Genomic DNA, 21,071 nt, shown 5'->3' with positions numbered 1-21,071 from the left:
AAATTCATCTTGTCGGCCGGTTGACAATGTGTGGACACACCTTTGAGTTGTCTCCACAGATAGTCGACCGGCAGTCGATCGATGTCGACTGAACCGTCCACACTGGCTCGACAACATAGATTCATCTTGTCGGCCGGTTGACAATGTGAGGACACACCTTTAAAATTTAATGGAGAATAGATAATTTTGTTGTCTGTGGAGCGGAGAATAGAAAAGACCAGCTATGCTGTCAAATAGCTCGATTATGTGGTTAAATTATTTCGTGTAAAATTTCATGTCTCAGCTGAGATCCACACCTTCCTATTTACCAGGCGAGCGCCTTGGACAAGTAGCTACGCCAGCGAAGAAGGATATTGTTTAGCGAAGAAGGATAGATTATGTGGTTAAATTATTTCGTGTAAAATTTCATGTCTCAGCTGAGATCCACACCTTCCTATTTACCAGGCGAGCGCCTTGGACAACTAGCTACGCCAGCGAAGAAGGATGCGTACATTTGTAAATGAAATATACAATAATATCGATTTTGGTTTAAAGATTACTTTTACGAGTAGATAATGGAATTGGAAATAGAAAAAAATAGCGCAAACCCACCGAGGTAGGTGAAACACGGATAATAGAGTGATTTTTCGTATTTCAGATTCGCCTTGTGGTAGTCAATCGAGATCCCGGCGGAGGCTTAGGTATCAGCATCAAAGGAGGAGCCGAACACAAACTACCCATTCTCATCTCGAAAATAGTGAAGGGCAAATCAGCGGATCTGACGGGACAGTTGTTTGTAGGAGACGCTATTATCAAGGGTAAGTACATCCAGTGTGTTGTTGTTGATGTAGTGGTGTAGCTGCATCGAGGGGGGTTGATGGTCTCCAGCCAAGATTACTTGGCCCGTCCCGAACCGAAGTCAACCATCATGAAGGGTATGATGGTCAAAATGCTTAGCAAATTCTGTGCTAAGCTGCTCATAATTAATGAGACAGTGAATTGTGCAGCCGCGGCCGTGTCTCATATTCAGGGTACAAACCAAGATGTCGATGTAAATGTTCCCTAAAGGCCCGTTCCTACATGTTGTTCGGAAAAAAAAACATCGTGTCGTGTGTAGTGAGACCACTCTCATTTGAATTACATTGCCTACAGGATATTCGAAAAAAAATCGGATGAAACGAATGGACCAAAATAGCCTGCATTATTGGTGTGACAGTCAATTTTAGTTCGGAGATATGTAATACGTAACTTATGTATGAACAAATGAACACACAAAAGAAGCATGCTGAAAAAATAAATGGCAGAGCTCTCTACTGAACAAATAATGAACGTTTCGATCACGTTTTGAATTTTCACTTCTAACGAATTTTCCGGATGCTCTTCTCCAATAGTGATGAAGGAAAAGTTGAATGAAAAACCCAATAGAGAGCGCTGTCAGTATGAGATGTGAGGTGGTTTACATAGCTCCTGTTTGCCATTGCCCTCTATTCATGTTGATTTTACAATACTACAATGAAACCTCTATTCGTAATTTCGTATGTACAAAGACTACAAAGTTTTCAACAACTAGGTTCTATTTCTGTATGTACTTTTACTTTTGAGTCGGATAATGTTCGTTCTCAGAACAGCTGGCTTTCTACTATCCTGTCTTCCTTCGGGACGATAAGACCTTGACAGTTGCAGTTCCCTCTATCAAATATCTTAAAAAAAAACTTCGAGTATTAGCAAGCAATATGAATTCTTCCAATGTCATATGTACCTATTTCGTTCTAATATTGCAGTGAATGGAGAGCTCATCAACCACTGCACCCATGATGAAGCTATCAACATAATACACAATGCGGGAGACATGGTTATGTTAACAGTCAAACATTATGCGTCGGCAACACCATTCCTGGCGAAAACCAGTAAGTACCGCCCGACAGATAGCAGAAGTTTTAGTTCATCTGACGATGCTTTTCCATTGAACATAGCAAAAATTTCAACTGTGCCCTAAATCACCAAAGTATGGAAAAGTATTTACAATTCCATGTTTCGATTTGATTCGTCGAAATTCAAAATTCTGATTTTCCATTGGCTATTACACTTGTAAGATACTTTTCCATACTTTGGTGATTTAGGGCACTGGACTTCACAACAATATTATGTAGAGAATATCGATCTATCATTGCAATGGAGTGCAAGGTGAAGAGAACTTTTAGCGAGTGAAGACTTACCTACCTTTCATCCAAAATTACGATTTCGCTGAAAGACCACGTTGTCGTTTCCTGCATTACTTCTCCAGTGTGAGTGTCCATACAATGCCATAGCCCGTCTCCGCTCCGTTTATTCTGGAGACAAAGATGTTTGATGCCCCGTAAGGATGCTTTAGTGTCCAGTCCCAATTTCCTGAAATAAATAGGTTGTAGAGTTAGAATTTCAAGTAAATGTGGCATGTATTTCATAACTTCTACAGTCAATTCAAATATTGCTTCTGAACTGAGCAATAAGTACTCCTAAACCTAATTGAGGAGCCTATATAGACTACTTACTTCTTGGATGGCTCTTTTTGTACTTCTGTTTTCTACTTTTGTAGGTTGACCCTTGAGATTTTCATAGTTCAGTAATCTTCACTTTTCAGTCGATAACAATCAAAGCAATATTAAGGAAAGCATTCAAGAACCTCTGGACAATGAGAGGGTCATTCGGACAACTAATAATGTGTGAAGCGATGAATTTATGTTGAGATAAGAAACATGTGTATAGGCAAAACGTATAAACGAATTACGTGATACTTTTTCCATTTGGAATTATTTTTTACTGTGAATTTAATGTTGTTGAGGTGGTTTTTTTGCGTTTTACAAACGAAACTTGGGCTGTATCCGTTTTTCAAGGCAAGCATTCAAGTAGGTCTTTTGGATAAACTCGAAGGAAGAACACCATTTTAGGTCGGGTGTCAATTGACCATTCCGTGATAAATCGGATTTGTTAGTCGTGAGCTCAGTATTGGAGTACTTACCGACCGATAACTTGATTTGGGCATCAAACTTTGGAGGCTTCAGCTACTTCAGCCTAGTAAGCGAGCTTTTTCCACATTACTAGCTGCGCTCAATAACAATGATAAACATGTAAGTTCTCTTTAGTATTAGGTACTTTAAGTACGTAAGTATTAGGTATATTGAATCCCTTATTAATGTTTAATTTCTCCTTATTCTATTTTTTTACTTCAAAATTTATCTGCTGAATATAGAGGTAGGTAGATATACAAATGTGACAATGTGACTATTTCTGTTTCGCCTATTTCATATTTAATATCTGTCAGAAGAGATTTTCAGGAATAAATACCAAGCCGTTTCATAAAAAACGAGAAGTTCCACAGGAATTATACCTAGTAGGGACATACCTACTTGCTTGCTTATTAGATAGATCGTCAAAAGTTTTATCTCAGGCAACAAATTGTAGTCTAGTAAAAAATTCGATCTTTTAGAAAATTCGATCTTTTCTAGAACTTCAAAATTTGATGATCATAATTTGACACTAAACTTTTGGAAATTACTATTTTACGAAAAAGACAGACTTCACTGTTACTTTCAAAATGTCTAGTCAGCATAAAAGAATCAAAAGATGTATGTAGGTACCTATAGGGTGAGTTTCTTTTCCTGATTACATTTGTCTTTCAAAATAATACAACATTATTTATTTAACGTGCAAAATGTGTTGTTCTTGGGGTTAGTGTTTTCATCTTTTCTTTTATACGTTCAAGTCTTTCAATTAAGTAGTTTAGTTGAAAGATTAATTTGGACCGCCAAGGTAGGACTTTCAAACCCAAAGCTCTCCAAATGCCACGACGTGTCTTCTGGGAATTTATTCCTCATTTCCTTAGAGTGCACCCTGTACATATGTGACGTATGTTCCATCTCACCTGTTTGCTAAAGTTTCATTTTGTTTAGTACACGTCTTTTATTTTGTTTCTGTTTGCCTATTTGCTCAAGCATACAGGGACTACCGAAAATTTGACCTACAGTTTTGAAATTCTAGTTGTCACGAGAAGTTCAGAAGGATTTCTCATATGAGATTGCCTCCATTGCCGTCAGTTGTTTACAATGCAGAGCTAGTTCTGTTTCCTAACCTCACTGAGTGACCCAATCAGGATTGAGAAAAATGTAAACAACTTATGGCAACAGAGGCACTTTCGTCTCATATGTCAATCCTAGTGTGCAGGTCAGGGGTCACCTTTGCTACATTTATACAAAATTCTCTTTATCAATGATACTAAGAAGGGTTTCCGCAGGGCCGAACTATTTTTCGAGGTATTCAGTTCACTAAAGTTGCCAACACAAAGAGGAAGGAATATTAGGAAATAAAAATTAATAAATAATAGACCATAGCAGTTACAGTTCCCTCTGTCAAACCTCTGAAAAAAAAAAAAAAAAAAAAAAAAAAAAAAAAAACCTTTTTAAAAAAAAAAAAAAAAAAAAAAAAAAAAAAAAAAAAAAAAAGAAGAAGAAGGAAAGTAACTAAGTTCTAGGTAAAATGAATTTCTTTCCCCCAAGAACAATACCCTTCACAGTGAAGTGAGATGCTGGGCTCCGACAAACGGAGGATCCTGTATACAAGGAACTTCAAAAAAGCTTTTCAATTAATGACCCGTCAGTTTATTTGCTTTCATTCCACTTTTCCTTTCACAAGTTTCTTTGTACGAGATAGAAAAGATGCACGGGTAGGAGTGAATGTGGCCTTCGTAGGCCTGGATACATACAGCGGCCTTTAGAAGCCTGAATATATCTAATAGCCATCACAGGTCTTCACAGGCCCATTATATTGCGGTCTTTGGAGGCCTGGACTTAACCAAATCATATTCCCAGGGCCAAACTTACTGTAGAGATATAAAGATAGATTCGGATTGATTTTTGAGTAATCCTCCATGTAGAGGTTGGCGGACTAGAATTGCGTCTCACGGCACGCTTGATTTTAGGACACGTCTTGATGTAGAATAGGTAATATGGTGCATTGTACATCTCCACTAATATTTTGTTCCTTGCACATTGCATACTCAGATAGTAACACGGCGTTCATACAAATGTGTACCCGTAAAATAAATCGTAACAAGAACAAACTCTTGTTGATAATACATAATGACCTAGCCAGGCTAGTTAGCTTAGTTGGTAGCGCGTCTGTCTTGTAAGCGCTAGGCCGCGGGTTCGATTCCCGCCCGGCGCGGATCTTACCCTGAAGAAATAAGTTCTCGGAACGGCTGGCTTTCTCCTATCCTGCCTTCCTTCCCTGTTCACTTTCGGGACAATAAGCCCTTCTCGGTTACAGTTCCCTCTATCAAACCTCTACCTGAAAAAATCTCATGTTTTCTCTCGAAAACCTCGTGTTTTTCCTTTTTAACAGTAAAAGCTTACTTACAGAAGGCTCCATGGAAAATCAATACAATCTTCGAGGAGCTTCATTAGGGCATTTTATTCACGACAAATCACTTCTATTCGATTCCCGCCCGGCGCGGATCTTACCCTGAAGAAATAAGTTCTCGGAACGGCTGGCTTTCTCCTGTCCTGCCTTCCTTCCCTGTTCACCTTCGGGACGATAAGCCCTTATCAGTTACAGTTCCCTATATCAAGAAAAAATCTCATGTTTTCTCTCGAAAACCTCGTGTTTTTCCTTCTTAACAGTAAAAGCTTAGGTACAGAAGGCTCCATGGAAAATCAATATAATCTTCGAGGAGCTTCATTAGGGCATTCTATTCACGACAAATCACTTGACTTTCATTATAATACAGGATCTAAATTGCCTATATTTCCTATCCGGTAGATTTCCGGGTCGCGGGTTCGATTCCCGCCCGGGCCGGAGGTATCCTAGAGAGATAGATAGATAGATAGAGAGAGAGAGAGAGAGAGAGAGGTGATAGGAAATTTAATACGTTGTGTTAATAATAATAATAGTGCTTATTTATACTGCTCGCATAGGACTGAAAAGTCCCTTTACTCCAGCAGTAGGCTACTACAGTCGAACCTGGATATAAGAGAATCCTGAATATAAGTGAAAATTTTCTGTTTTAAAAAATTTAAAAAAAAAAAAAAAAAAAAAAAAAAAAAAGTTCACGTCCACAAACTGCATGAGGAATTAACACTTGCAATACATTTCCTCACACGTGGTGTCCAATGTACAAATAGGTAAACGTGACCTGGGGCATATTTCCCTCTTGTACAGCACTAGTATTAATGAGTCCATTGTCCCCCTGAGTTTTCATACCATACACAATTCCCAGCCGTTTTTAAATGCCAAGCACAGATTAAGAGCTCGAAGCGAATTACAAAGAAATGAAATATATTTCTTTTACGTTTTACGTTGATATCGCCTTTCTATGAGCTTTCTCTTGTTCCCTCGAATTCCCGTTGGGGGTGGGAGAGTTGTGTTTTTTAGCCGTTGCCGTTTGATCAATTAATGGTCTTTCGAAAAATTTCCAATTCCAAAACAACACTGGAAATCTCCTTCTTTTACGTTTTACGTTGATATCGCCTTTCTATGAGCTTTCTCTTGTTCCCTCGAATTCCCGTTGGGGGTGGGAGAGTTGTGTTTTTTGGCCGTTGCCGTTTGATCAATTAATGGTCTTTCGAAAAATTCCCAATTCCAAAACAACACTGGAAATCTCCTCTCTCTCTCTCCTGAATATTAAACAAATTAGGCTCTCTCTCTCTCTCTCTCTCTCTCTCTCTGTATTTTCTAGTTATCAAAATCCAAAAAAATGCTGCAAAGTGTGTTGAGAGAGATAAGAAGAGAAAAAAATAGAAATAGTAGAGAGAGAGAGAGAGAAAGGAAAGTGTTACTAACATTAGAATTTGGATAATACTCTGCTAATACAAATAAATATGAAAAAATAAATAAATATAATATATAAAAGAAACTGGATATAGTGGAAACCTGGATATAAGAGAAAAAAAGGTGGTCCCCTGGATTCTCTTATATCCAGGTTCGACTGTATATGAAATAAATAGGTACCTATAGTCATGAACTTCATGATGTGAGTCCTAGACAGAGAAAGAGAGATAAGGAGGACACACAGAGAGAGAGAGATAGAGAAAGAGAGAGATAGATAGAGAGAGGTAGAGAGAGAGATAGATAGAGAGAGACTTTGTGTATTTAGTGGTCGTGAATGTCTCTTTGATTCATTAGCATGAGAGAGAGAGGAGAGGGAGAGAGAAAGACAAATAAAGAGATGGAAAGAGTTAGGGAAACAAAGAGAGAGAGAGATAGAGACAAAAAAGGAGAGAGAGAGAGAAAGAGAGAGAGAGAGAGAGAGACAGGGTCCCCTCTCAAAAGACAAATAAAAGGATGGCAATAGTGAGGAAGAGAGAGAGAGACAGAGAGGGAGAGAAAGAAGGAGAATGTGACACAGAGAGGGACACAGAAAGAGACGGGAAAGGAGAAAGGATAGATAGAGAGAGAAGTAACAGAGAGAGAGAGAAATAGAGAGAGAAGGAGAAAGTGACACAGAAGGAGAGAGAGAGAGAAGGATAGAAAGAGAGAGGGAGAGAGAGGACACAAAATGTTTGGTTGAGATGGTTGCTGCGCTTGGCGGTATTTTGACCGCTTTTGGACAGATTTCGACCGTTTTTTGGCGGTTTTATAGCAACAAAACTGTTAGAGACATTGTAAAAGTTGGGCGGTAAGAACACTCAAATAAGCATCATTCAATAGGATAAGGAAAGTCGTGTGATGTTCACACCAGATTTTTTTTTTCTTTTTTTTTTGCCAGCCTAGTTAACTCGATGGGTAGAGCGCTCTGTAAGCGCTGGAGGGATAATGTTCGTTCTCGGAACGGCTGGGTTTCTCCTATCCTGTCTTCCTTCTCTCTTCGATTTCGAGACGATAAGACCCTAGCGGTTACAGTTCCTTCTGTCAATCCTCTTGAAAAAAATCATGTTTTTTTGTCCTAGAAAGGATTTGAACACAGAACGTTTAGATTGAGAGTCTTCTTAAGCACTGTAAGCCAAAATATCCAAAGTCAGTGTCTCGATCTTTTTATTTTTTAAGTTTGTTAGATACCTAGAGCGTTTGTCTTGAATTCAAACTGCGAATTTCGAGATTTTCTTTGAGGGGGGAGAAGAAGAAGAAGAGAAGAAGGAGGAGAAGAAGAAGAGAGATGATGAAATGAAAGAAGAAGAAGAATAGGAAGAAGAAGAAGGAGAAGAAGAAGAATAAGAGGAAGAAGAAGAAGAAGAAGAAGAAGAAGAAGGAGAAGAAGAAGGAGAAGAAGAAGAAGAAGGAGAAGAAGAAGAAGAAGAAGAAGAAGAAGAAGAAGAAGAAACAAGAATAATACTGAGACAGCGTAAAAAAAAATATTGGGAGGACAAAAAGTAATAAAAATCTCCTTTTGTTACTTTCTTTTAAGTGACAGGGTTCTCCTGGAGGAGATCTTCCACCCAACCACTAAATTTTTCTTTCACTGTGAGCCCTCAAGATATTTCGCCAGGGAGTTATTGAATGCCACTAGACTTCGTGAGTCCCTCATATCCCTATGAAGAGAATTCCATAAATTTACCATCTACCTGTATGTACGTACGCAAAAAAATATAATTATCATACCCGAAAGACCAAAGACACATACAGGACACGGGCAAATTTACAGTATTGTCAGACGTTTATCCAACCACTAAATTTTTCTTTCACTGTGAGCCCTCAAGATATTTCGCCAGGGAGTTATTGAATGCCACTAGACTTCGTGAGTCCCTCATGTCCCTATGAAGAGAATTCCATAAATTTACCATCTACCTGTATATAGGTACGCAAAAAATATAATTAAAGACCAAAGATACATACAGGACACGGGCAAATTTACAGTATTGTCAGACGTTTATTTTCCCTGAATTTTCGGTTTTTTAGTCCGTCCTTCCTTTATTATTACTAATAATAAAAGGTATAGTGGACGGACTGTTGTATTCGCTTTGGTGTCGTCTGTCTGTCTGTCCCCATCCCCATAGATTTTAAATCATTACATGAAAGTATGTAGGTAGTAATAGGGAGCGCGCAGCGCGACCGTATACGCAACATCCCGAGCACGCAGTGCGAGTAATAATAATAAACAAAATAGGTAGGTACATAGGTACTAATTTTCTTTAACCACGATCGAGTAAACCACGGGCTAAAATTCCCGGAGGGACGGGCCCAGCTTGTTCTTTTTGAGGAAGAGAGAAATGAGATGTTCCACAGGTGCAAGGCGTTTTTCAACTTTTTTCACCACCCCCACCCCTCTTCCTCTCTTAATTTTTCACCCCGAATCATTCTACCTTTTTGCTGCTGCTTTTATTCCATTTCATTTGACATCTGTTTAATCGGTATAGATTTAAATTTATGAGATTCGACAGTCTGAGAGTCGTCTCTCTACAGTTAGCAAATACGACCATGTTAACCCAGTGCTTGAATGGGAAGTGTTGTCCCTTGTCGTCCATTTGATGAGACATACTAATACTACTACAGGGCATGCTATGACACAGACAAAGAGCCCAAGAGACAGTCTCAAAGCAGAAATTTTTGTTGTTAGCTGGCAGTACTTAGAAGGTGTCTACCTTATTTTATTTTGGAGCTTTAAAACGGATAGTTCCACCCATTTCCTCATATTGAAAACCTGGATTCGAATACTTTATTACCGTGCATAGGTTCTATTGCAAGTGTAATGGAAAGTAGCAGTAATAGAAAATGAGGGTGAAAGGGACACTCAACAATAAGAACAGGAGAAAGTTAAGGGTACGACCGAAGGGAGAAAGACAGAGATAGGGAGAGATAATATTATAAGGGATCATCCTACAGAATTACAATTCCCTAAATCCCTAAACAGAACACCGCATACTCTGCCCTTCTCTCTCTCTCTCTCTCTCTCTCTCTCTCTCTCTCTCTCTCTATTTCTCCCTCTCTCTTTATTTATTGTTGTCTCTTTCTTTCTTTCTTTCTTTCTTCATACAGCCCTCTCTATCTGTCTGCCAGACCTCCTATTTCTCATTCTCTCTCTCTTACTCTATCTATCTTTCTATCTCTCTCTCTCTCTCTCCCTCTTTCTTTCCCTCTCTCTCTCCACCTTTCTCTCCTAGTCTTTCTATATCTTTATCTCTCTCTTTCTTTTCTCTCTTTCTCTCTCTCCCTCGTTCTCTCTCTCTCCTTCGTTCTCTCTCTCTCTCTCTTTTTCTTCCTAATTTTCTTCTTCGTTTCCTGGTTCCCCCCCTCTTCTTTTTCTTCATTAGACAATTCTTCCACTTGAAATAATAATAAATTCAAAGATGAGGGAGAAAGAGAAAATTAAAGAGAGAGAGAGAGAGAGAGAGAGAAGAAGGGGAGAAGGAAAAAGAGGGAGAGAGAAACAAATCTGTTTAGAATTAAATTCGCCCTTGGAAGAAGACCGGTTTTAGCGTCACCTATGTTAAGCTACGCCGAGCAAGGTCAAAAAATGTTTCTTACTGCAGAAATGGAAACAATAGCGGATTTTGGATGGTAATATAGGCTACATTGAATAGAATAGAATACATAGAATAGAATAGAATACATAGAATGGAATAGGCTACATAGAACAGAATACATAGAATGGAATAGGCTACATAGAATAGAATACATAGAATGGAATAGGCTACATAGAATGGAATAGGCTAAATAGAATAGAATAGAATGCATACCTTGTTTACGAAGAAGAAGAAGGAGGAGGAGAAGAAGAAGAAAGAGAAGGAGGAGAAGAAGAAGAAAGAGGAGGAGGAGGAGAAGAAGAAGGAGAAGAAGAAGAAGGAGAAGGAGAAGAAGAAGAGGAAGAAGGAGAAGAGAAGAAGAAGGGGGAGAGGGAGAAGAAGAAGAAAGAGAAGGAGGAGGAGAAGAAGGAGAAGAAGAAGAAAGAGGAGGAGGAGGAGGAGAAGAAGAAGGAGAAGAAGAAGAAGAAGAAGGAGAAGAAGAAGGAGAAGAGGAAGAAGAAGGAGAAGAAGAAGAAGGAGAAGAAGAAGGAGAAGAAGAAGGAGGAGAAGAAGAAGGAGGAGGAGAAGAAGAAGAAGAAGGAAAACGAAAATTTTCCTCCACTACTTTTTCTCCGATCTGCTGTCAGCCAGTCGAAGGAGAAGGAGAAGAAGAAGGAGGAGAAGAAGAAGGAGGAGAAGAAGAAGGAGGAGAAGAAGAAGGAGGAGAAGAAGAAGGAGGAGGAGAGGAAGAAGAAGGAAAACGAAAATTTTCCTCCACTACTTTTTCTCCGATCTGCTGTCAGCCAGTCTACATTTTGTGACGTTTTCTATCTCTCTCTCTCCCTCTCTCTCCTCTTTCTCTCTCTCTTTTTTTTTTTTTTTTTTTTTTTTTTTTTTTTCGTGAAAAAGCTCTCAGCTTTACCACAAAGGTTCATGATTTGATTTGATTTTATTTTTATTATTATTATTATTTTTTTTTAAGATCTCGTAAATATCTACTCTTTGACGTCCGCACGACGACAGTATGTCACTTGGCTAATTAATCTCATTATTTATAGCTTGGACATCAACTGTACTTCAATGAGAAAATGGTCGGACGTAATTACAGGTAGGTAATTCTCAGGTATCTTTTTGGAGATTCTTTTTTATACGTGGCTATCAAATTTATATGATTCCCCTATTTAGCTGGAAGCACATCATCATGGACAACCGGGTTCTGTCCACTGGTGGACAAAGGTCTCTTCTTCGTTCCTCTATTGAGTTCTATACTGTGCTTTATACATCCAGTTACTAAATTTTCGGATCGCATCCACCCACCTACCAAATGATCTACCCAGGTCTGTTCCAATCTTCAGGTGTTCAATCTAAGATTGAACGAGTCCATCTACCATTGTAGATTCGTAGAAGCTTAACCCATCCTTTAGGGCTATTTGCCCCAACACCTCAGTCTCAGATTGATGTATGGTTCATCTACCATCAGTTTTATGCCGAAACCGCCTACTCAATCAGTTCTGAATTCGGTGCGTTTAAACTTGTGTTGTTTTTCACTTTCCTTCGTTCTGCAGAGTTCCAATTTGAATATCGTACTAATAGCACATTTCCTTCACATGTTGATTTTCAGTGCCCCTGATGATGGCATACATAACAAGGTACATGTACGGGACTGACAAGCTGAGACCGAACGCTTTCGAAATTCGCGCGGCCTTTAGAAGCCTGAATATATCTAATAGCCATCACAGGTCTTCACAGGCCCATTATATTGCGGTCTTTGGAGGCCTGGACTTAATCAAATCTTATTCCCAGGGCCAAACTTACTGTAGAGATATTAAGATAGATTCGGATTGATTTTTGATTAATTCTCCATCTCTCTCTCTCTTTCTCCTCAGAGAGACAAACGGGGAGGGAAAGAGATAGTTCCTAATAGCGAGCCTGTGTATCAGACCTTTTTGCCTTTTCTGAGGTGCTGAGTAGTTTCTCAGAAAGAAAGAGTAGGAGAGAGAATTATGATTGAACATAATGTTGAGAAAAAGAGAAAGGAATATTGTTCAACAAGAAATTCACAGCTTCCCACTAATTGGCATTTTCTTTTCAAATTTATTATTGCAATAATTAGGTTAGTCCAATACAAACTATAAGTACCTAGGTGACCTATCTAATTACCTGATGAAATACCTTGAAAAAAATTCTTCCTGTACACATTTCAAAAAGACATTATGTTTGTGTGTATTAGCGTAATATCTGTAACTGCCAAGGTCTTATCGTCACGAAAGCGACGGAAGACAGGATAGGAGAAAGTCAGCCGTTCCGAAAAGAACCCTGTTCGGAATAAAATCCGCTTCGGGCGGGAATCTAACCCACGACCTAGCGCTCACAAGGTAGACACGCTACTCGCTACCCTTCAAGTTAACTAGTCTAGGAGAATGAAAATGAAAATTGTATGCAGCTGTAGTAGTACAACAATCTGAAATTTATGATTTTGTATAAATGCCCGACAATTAAGTAATTATGCAATGTGCCCTACATTAAAAAAATCCGCAAAAATATGCATCCAAAAAACTGTTTACCACTGGAATTCTAGACTCTCTCTCTCTCTCTCTCTCTCTCTCTCTCTCTCCCTCTCTCTCTCTCTCTCTCTCTCTCTCTCTCTTTTTCGTCTCTATTTCCATCTCCTTCTCGAAGAATATCATTCTTTCTCTCTTTCACTCTTTTTATTTCTCATTTTCTCTAGCTCTTTCCCTTTCTCTCTCTCTCCATGTATTTCTCATTTACTCTATCACATTCAATTTCATTTTCCATAGACTCTGCCGACGAGAGAACGAAAAGCCTTGAAAATAATAATAATATGGATAAATTTGTAAATGACATTAGGAAAAAGTTGGGAAAATATTGGGAAAAATTGTAATGAGTGAAAGTTTCCAACATTAATTTCGGAAATCCAATGTTGTTTTTGTTGTTGCTGTTGTTGATTTTTTCCCTCTTCTCTTTCTTCTTCTTCTTCTTCTCTTTTCTTCTTCTTTTTCCTTTTTCTTCTTCTTCTTTAGAGGCTTTTATCCTTTTGTGGCAGGATATTGGATAGTTCTTCCACCGAAAATTATGGAAGACAATTTTTTAAACTTACTACTAACTATTAGGTAGTACCTACCTACCAAGTGGGTAGGTACCCATTTTATTTGTTTTTAAGTTTTGTTGTTTGGTGCATTTTCCGGAATCGATTCCAAATTCCAACTTATTTTGACAAGGAGTTTACTGACAAGTACACACCTATAGTTTGGCACCTGAACCTCCTTCCCTAAAGTTTTATATAGAATTTAGGTAATATCTTTTCAATATCTTGATGGAAGACTCAGTAACTTTGTGAAGATCCATAACAATAAATGTGTAAAAGAAATAACTTATACTCTTCACTGGGTTGGTAGGGTATTTTTATTTATAGAAAAACAGACATGTTTCGCCCATTGGACATCATCAGTCTGATGTCTGTTTTTCTATAAATAAAAATACCCTACCAACCCAGTGAAGAGTATAAGTTATTTCTTTTACATTATTTTATTAATATCTTTTCAATTTAAAGTTTCGAAAAGGTGCCTTACCTTTATGTACCTAGTTACGAGTTACAATCTATTGTTGAAAAGGTCACCTATTTTCCTCCTGTAAAGTTCTGTGGAAACTCTAGTACCCAAAGTTTGAAGTGGAACATGCAAATGATTCAATCTCGTTTCGACAGCTAAAGCACAAGGACAAAGTGTGTTACTTTGCGGTCGAAGTAGACAATCGGTAACAAGACAGCATATAAAGTAAATGGATAGTTACTAGTTATAAAGATAAATCGTCAACCGATCCTGAGGAGATAGCAGAAATGTTTGCCCTAAAATTTTCCAATGCGTACTCTTCGGAATACCTAGCTTCGCCACAATTCGAATTCGCGAACAGTTTAATTACACCATTGTCAGGAATATACATTGAGAGGAAACATATATCCTCATCCCTTAACAAATTAAAACAGGACTCCACCTCTGGCCCTGACAATGTGCCCCCAATAGTTCTCAAAAACTGTGCTAATGCATTTTCATACCCTTTACACGAATTATTCAATTGGTCACTTTCCCTTGGCGTCTTTCCGAAATCATGGAAGACTTCCTATGTTATACCTATTTCCAAGGGAGGTGATAAGTCCAATGTAGAAAACTATAGGCCAATAGCAAAAATATCAACCATCCCTAAAGTTTTGGAAAGTATTATATACGATAAGATATCACCCATTTTATCACCCCTCATATCTGATAACCAACATGGATTTACGATCAAAAAGTCAACAACTTCTAATCTTTTATCTTTCGTACAACATGTAAATTATATCCTAGAACAAGGACTACAATTTGACTGCTGTCAGACCGATTACAGCTCTGCTTTTGATAAAATTAATATCAATATCTTATGTTCAAAATTACAAGCCTATGGCATTACTGACCCTTTGTTATCTTGGTTGTATGCTTACCTGTCTGACAGACGTCAAATTGTGAAACTAAAAAGTTCCAAAAATAAGATAAATAAGACTTCATTATCAAAACCTTTTGAAGCTCTATCTGGTGTTATACAGGGTGGCCATTTATCTGGCCTCCTCTTCAATATTTATATAAATGATGTGTGTGAAACCATTTTATCTGATACCACACAACAAAACCTAAAGCTTTGGATGTATGCAGACGATAAACGTCTTGGCCTTGCCATAAAATCCTCTACAGACCATGAATTATTACAAAATGTATTAAATAATATTTATCAATGGTGTCAAGCTAATAAACTAGTTTTGAATGTAAATAAATGCAAGGTCATAACCTACCATCATAAGAAAAATCCATCCCTGTATAACTACGAAATAAACGGGACCAAACTACCTAGAGTTAATGAATGTAGAGACCTAGGAGTGTTATTCCAATCCGATTTTAGATTTAACAACCATTACTCCAACATTAAAAATAAGGCACTCCGGGTCTTGGGATTTATTAACAGAAACTCGAGAGATTTTAAAGATCCTTTAACCTATAAAGTCCTTTACTTCACTCTCGTCAGACCTATTCTAGAGTATGCTTCCCAAGTCTGGTCACCTCAATATAAAGAACATATTGACTTTCTTGAAATGGTCCAGCGAAAATTCCTAAAGTCATTAGCATATAAACAAAAAATAAAACCTAAAAACATATTCAATCACTGTGATTATAACCTCGTTTTAAGAACCAATAATATGACTACTCTTGAAAAGAGAAGACAGGCTTATGATTTAATATTTTTTTACAAAATAATGAATCATAAGGTATACTTACCCGAACTGTTGCCCTAATTTAGGGTGTTATGGTCTGACAGACCTGCGTCTGAAGTTTTTCCGTCATGTCAGCCACTCGTGCTCAGATTTTCTGACAGACCGCGGTCCCACAGACCCAGTCTGATTAGGTGTACGAAATATATTCCATACATTTGCAGCAAGGTATAGTCAAACAGATCTTATTATTTAATTTTTCTTTCCAAAACAAAAACCTTTTCACTTTCCTTATTTATATTGAAATGATTTTTCCAAAATATCTCGCGGAACCCTTGCCGTCAGCTCGCGGAACCCCTAGGTTCCGCGGAACACCAATTAAGAACCACTGCTCTAACATACCTAAAGTGGAAAACCCGGGAACAAAAAACGAACTATTATAAAATTCTATATACCTATGTTCGTTCCTATTCTATGTACCTAGGTACGTTCTATAGGGGAAATCTACTAGAAGTTTTCTTATTATAACAAGATGAATTACAGAGGAACAAGATGGTATGGAGTTTAATAATTAGGTTCGAGTGAATAACTTTCTGAACCTTGTTATCAAAATTATAGTGAGCTCTCCAATCATGCCATCCATAACTTTTTCGCCTCGTAAGAGCAAAGTGTCCTGACTCTGACCATTTAGTCTAATCTGAGATCTGACTCATATTACATCTCTGTTTAATGTCTGTAATGTAATGGAATTACATGTCCTAGGGTCCCCTAAATGTCCCTGCGGGGTTGGGATAAACGCCAGTGATATGTATAACTAAAACTAGGTACCTACATTTTTAGACTGGGAGATAAAAATAGCATACCTATTACATTTTACTGTCTCTATACATATAAAATATAAACTGTTGAGCCAATACCATGACACTGTCATACTAAATAAAACACCACAAAAATGTTTTCCAAACGAGATTATTCAAATTTTACGACCTCTCTGTTTGTTCATACGTACGTGTTTTTTCACATCTACTTTTTATGTGTACATTTAACTTTGTATTTAATCTGTTAAATAGAGAGATATCAAGTACAATTTTTTGTACATAATCTAATTAAGCTCGTTTTACCTTTTCTCTCTCTTCCTCTCTCTCTCTCTCTTTCTTTCTCTCTCTCTTTCTTTCCCCCTTTCCCTCTCTCATTTTTTGAAAGTATGCTAATTTGTTCTTTTTCCAAGGTACCTACACACGACAAGTCCAAAAGTGCAAATCGACAAAACTTATCGTTATGGAAATGGGTAGTAGACGCAGTCCAGTTGTTGGCTTTGCTGGATTTTATGATTGTCCGAAAGTTATCGCGTGAATCCATGGCATCCCCGTCCAAGTGTGAAACGCAATTGCAGTACCTATCTTAAGATTCACCATACCCAATTCTATCCGGTTTCTACTCTCCTCGAAAAATCTCAGCTTAGAATCCGGTTTTCTACCCACTTAGCGCACTTAGAATCAGGTTTCTACACTTTCTACCCACATAGAATCCCGTTTCTATCCGGATTCTATCTGAGTACCCGGATTAACTTGAATCCATTGGGAATTTTGAACATGGTACAATGTACGGGAACCAAATCCACTCAATAGTGTTCGTGTGTAGAAGCCTTTACTTTTTATGCTTCGTTTCTAATTTAACAGCTAAAACTTTTTAATTTCCAAGGACCTATTCGCTCAAGTTGCTCTTCTGTCCTTAATTTTTACCCCGTGTTTTCTCACTTTTGACGTCCATTACCTTCCTAGCTTTTTTCCTCCACCTTTCTCTCTCTAGCACTTTCTCCTCGAGTTTATGACGTAAAACAACGTCATAAACTGAAATTTACTCAGAATCAACTTTTTCCTGACCAACATCATATTTGTTTATTTCTCTAAAATTAATTTCTTATAATATGTTTAATATGTTCATGGATTTCAAACTACTTGCGTTTGCGGTGCCCACAGGATTTTACGAATATGTGGAAACACGTTTTGTCTGTTTGCTACTTCGGTCAATTACTTCTGCCTCTTTATCAGGTGCGCTCTTGAATACATTACAGACATAGATCATAGAAATGGACAATGGATTGAACAAGAAAACATTTTCCCTACAGATCATGTTTACGTTACCGAGGTAAACAATCAGAATTTTTTTCCTTGTATTCTGGAGCAAACTACTGAAGCACAACTGGTAATACGAGAATCCGATTTTCTATTTTCAAGTAAAGGTCCATTATTCAGAGTAAGGTTTGTATTTGTAGGTATGTCGGCATAACTATATTTTTTTTATCATGTGTGGCTGCTGGGTGCAAAAAGTAATGCGTTAACGTAAAACATATTACATACAATTATTGTGAGTCGAAAGTCAGGATGCTTTTAATTTATTTTATAGCGAAATAAATCAAATTCATAACGGTTGTCACATCAGCACAATCAAAGAATTTAACGAGAAGAGAGAAAGAGAGCCAATGAACCAATAAATTTCAATAATCTACCGACGAAAATCGTCAGTTCGCCTGTTTCAAAAAGGAAAATAAAAGAAGATACCAAGCTCCCGGTGGGTGAAAATAAGGGCTGGGAGACAATACAAAGGAAGAAAAACCTGATCTTAAGTCCTGTTTCAAAGAACAAGGGGATCTTCAGTTGAGTGATCTTCCCTTCAAATTTCATTATGCTACTCAACCGGTTCTATGAATGAAAATATGATAATCTACGAACTAAATGCGATGAACAACTCGGTTATCTTTTCAAAGTTTCAAGAAAATAGATTTCAGCTCCATATTTTGCTCTATTGGACGTTCTTTGAGAGGTAGAATGAAGTTAAAAAATAATTATATTGATGCTGTTATTCCATTACTGACGCTTTGACATTACGGAGAATATTCAAGATATCAATAACAGATCAAAAGAAAATAAAATAAACTCTGTGTTCAATGACTCAAGTTAATTATGGCATTACGGAAAAGAAGTTGGTACAAACTGATAGTTCCATGTACATAATGTACTTGAGTGGAAAACTGGATAAACACAGCTTTCACTAAAAGCTGGAGTCCATTTATTTGATTCCATTTCAAAATTTCCTTCAAAGGTATGATTTCTCTCTATCCATTTCCTTTGCTGACCTTCTTTTCCAGAGAAATACCTAGGTACATTACTTCATATTTCCTTACTTTATATCCGTACAAACTTGTTTAAAGAGTAAGTGCATGAACGCTACATGCTTTTCTTAATACAACTCTAAAAAAGTTGGAAAAAAAATCGAGATACATAGGGTAAAGAGGGGATTACTGAATCTTTCTTCTTCAATTTGAATGGATAGGAAACAAAACAAAGGCCAGGTTACATAGATGAGAAAGGAAAAGCAAAAGAATAGTAAGTATAGAGCATGAAAAACCCCTTTGTTCTTTTTTTATAGCTAGCCTAAAATCAGAGGCGCATAGTGAAAATTTCAACCCTCCGAAGGATCGCGATTTGAAAGAAGACGTCAATAAAAACAAAGATCGAGCTCAAATTGAAAAAGAAGAAAAAATAAATAGACATATTTGAACGAGCATAACCAAATATTGATGATTAATCTAAATGTTACCGGGTATAGTTGAAAGAGTTTAGACTTTAGACAATACAATATCCTACATATTATGTAGATATGTGAGTTCTGTGTTTCACAATGGAATAGGACTACTCTAATTCAAAGAAAATTTTATTGACAAAAGTATAAATCAAAACCTGTGTCCACATCAAGATATCTACGACACTGTTGTGACGTGAAAAAGAACGCAGAAAACTTTGGAGGAGTCAACACGACCTATTTACTCCTATAGTAAAGCAATAGAAAAGCAGCTGTGTACGCGCATATTCCCACGACAGCAAGTAGGCATGTCATTATTAGAACATGTTGTTACCTACACGGTAAACACCCCTATGCTGGAAACATACCTAAAGTGTATAATTGAATAGTGAGCAGCACTGCATCCCCTCTTGTTTAAAATGTCTTCACTGGAGTGATAGGAGCGAAATTCAATCATTGTATTAACAGCGCGTAGAAAATACCTACATTGTTAATAAACAGATTGTTTTAAAGGATATAAGTGCTCATGGAATTTAAGTTGAGACTGTCTAAAATCTAAATTTGGCTTTAGGCAACATCTTGTAAGCTTACATTTCTCATATGCGCCTAAATGGAGTACTATTAAACGATGATATAACTAACAAAACTCATTTAAAAAACAAAATTTACAAAAGAAACTATTGACCCAATAATACACAAAAAAAGATGATGAAAAGGAACAGGTGACCCCGATACCGATGGGATCCTGTATAACCAATTAATGAAAGTCAAGAAGCCGGAACTTGGAAAACAATATCAAGTACGAGGGAAGTTATTTCACATGAAAGATACCCTAGTTGATATACGACTACACAATACAAACTGTACGTATACAAAGAACATGGATAACAGAGACTTTAGTGAAGCCAAAAACAATAACACCTGTCTTGCTGGTATTCAGGGTAAGGGACATCAAGACATGGACGAGTAGTTAAAGGAAGTTAGCACTTAGCTACGATGGTAGTACATAACTATTTGAAGGATATTACTTAAGACAGAATACTACCATGTATAGCAAAAGACAATGGAATGCTCCCGCTCTACATTCAAGGAGTGCTTCCAATGAAAACTCCCTCGTATGTGATAATGATTAATGATGACATTTTGTGTTCTAAAAAACTCACTTTTAATAAATTTCCCAAATTGTTCAAGTTCGCTTATGTAGATCATACATTTTCTCTTTTGTAGAAAATTCACGTCGGGTCATTTGGAATTTCTTTCACACTCGACAATTTATATTATAGTATGTCTCAGCAAGATGAAATATGGCAAAAAAACAAGTGGACCGGATGCCCGAAAATGGTGCAGAATATTTAGAGTCAACCATCAGTTTCCCTTCAGACAAATTATAGATGGGATAATTGAAAGAGAAATCACCCCTCATGGTATATGAAAGGTAACTGCATAACTATATTACCCGACATAATTTCTCTACGGTTGGCGATCACAAAATCAAAAGGGATATGATGAGGGGTGAATGGTGATTTTTGACCGCTAGAACAGATGGTACTTCCTTTTGCATTCTTCCGCTCATTTTTGAATTTGAACCAGAACTACGAAATAACGACATTTTCGTTACATATGTGGGTATCAAGTCAAGTTGCTTTACTCTAAATTCATCTTCTGCGATAGAATACATATGTACTTGTTGTACGTAAGTATAATTTTTTACGAGAAAAACGGAAAAGCATCTTTTATTAGAAGAAAGGTATAAGTATGCATTGTTTTGATGTGTATTGATCACTTGCCATCTATCAAACATATTACTAGCTCAACATTAAAATAAAGTACGAACAAAAAACGTAGTC

The 21,071-nt window shown here is 37.3% G+C and overlaps 1 protein-coding gene across 1 annotated transcript; it reads left to right on the top strand.

The window, feature by feature from the left end:
* The first annotated feature begins 26 nt into the window (after positions 1–26).
* On the top strand, positions 27–12,233 carry LOC113468322 (gamma-2-syntrophin-like). The gene is made up of 6 exons (XM_026825142.1): positions 27–62; positions 638–797; positions 1,761–1,886; positions 2,600–2,684; positions 11,447–11,496; positions 12,010–12,233. Exons 1-6 carry the CDS (start codon positions 27–29, stop codon positions 12,231–12,233), a joined length of 681 nt encoding a protein of 226 aa, XP_026680943.1.
* The last annotated feature ends 8,838 nt before the right edge of the window (positions 12,234–21,071 follow it).

This window comes from Diaphorina citri, unplaced genomic scaffold, assembly GCF_000475195.1.
Source record: "Diaphorina citri unplaced genomic scaffold, Diaci psyllid genome assembly version 1.1 scaffold706, whole genome shotgun sequence".
In the NCBI taxonomy this organism is placed as follows: domain Eukaryota; kingdom Metazoa; phylum Arthropoda; class Insecta; order Hemiptera; family Psyllidae; genus Diaphorina; species Diaphorina citri.
The sequence above is the reverse complement of the archived record's forward strand: the minus strand, read 5'-3'. Positions and strand labels throughout refer to the sequence as shown.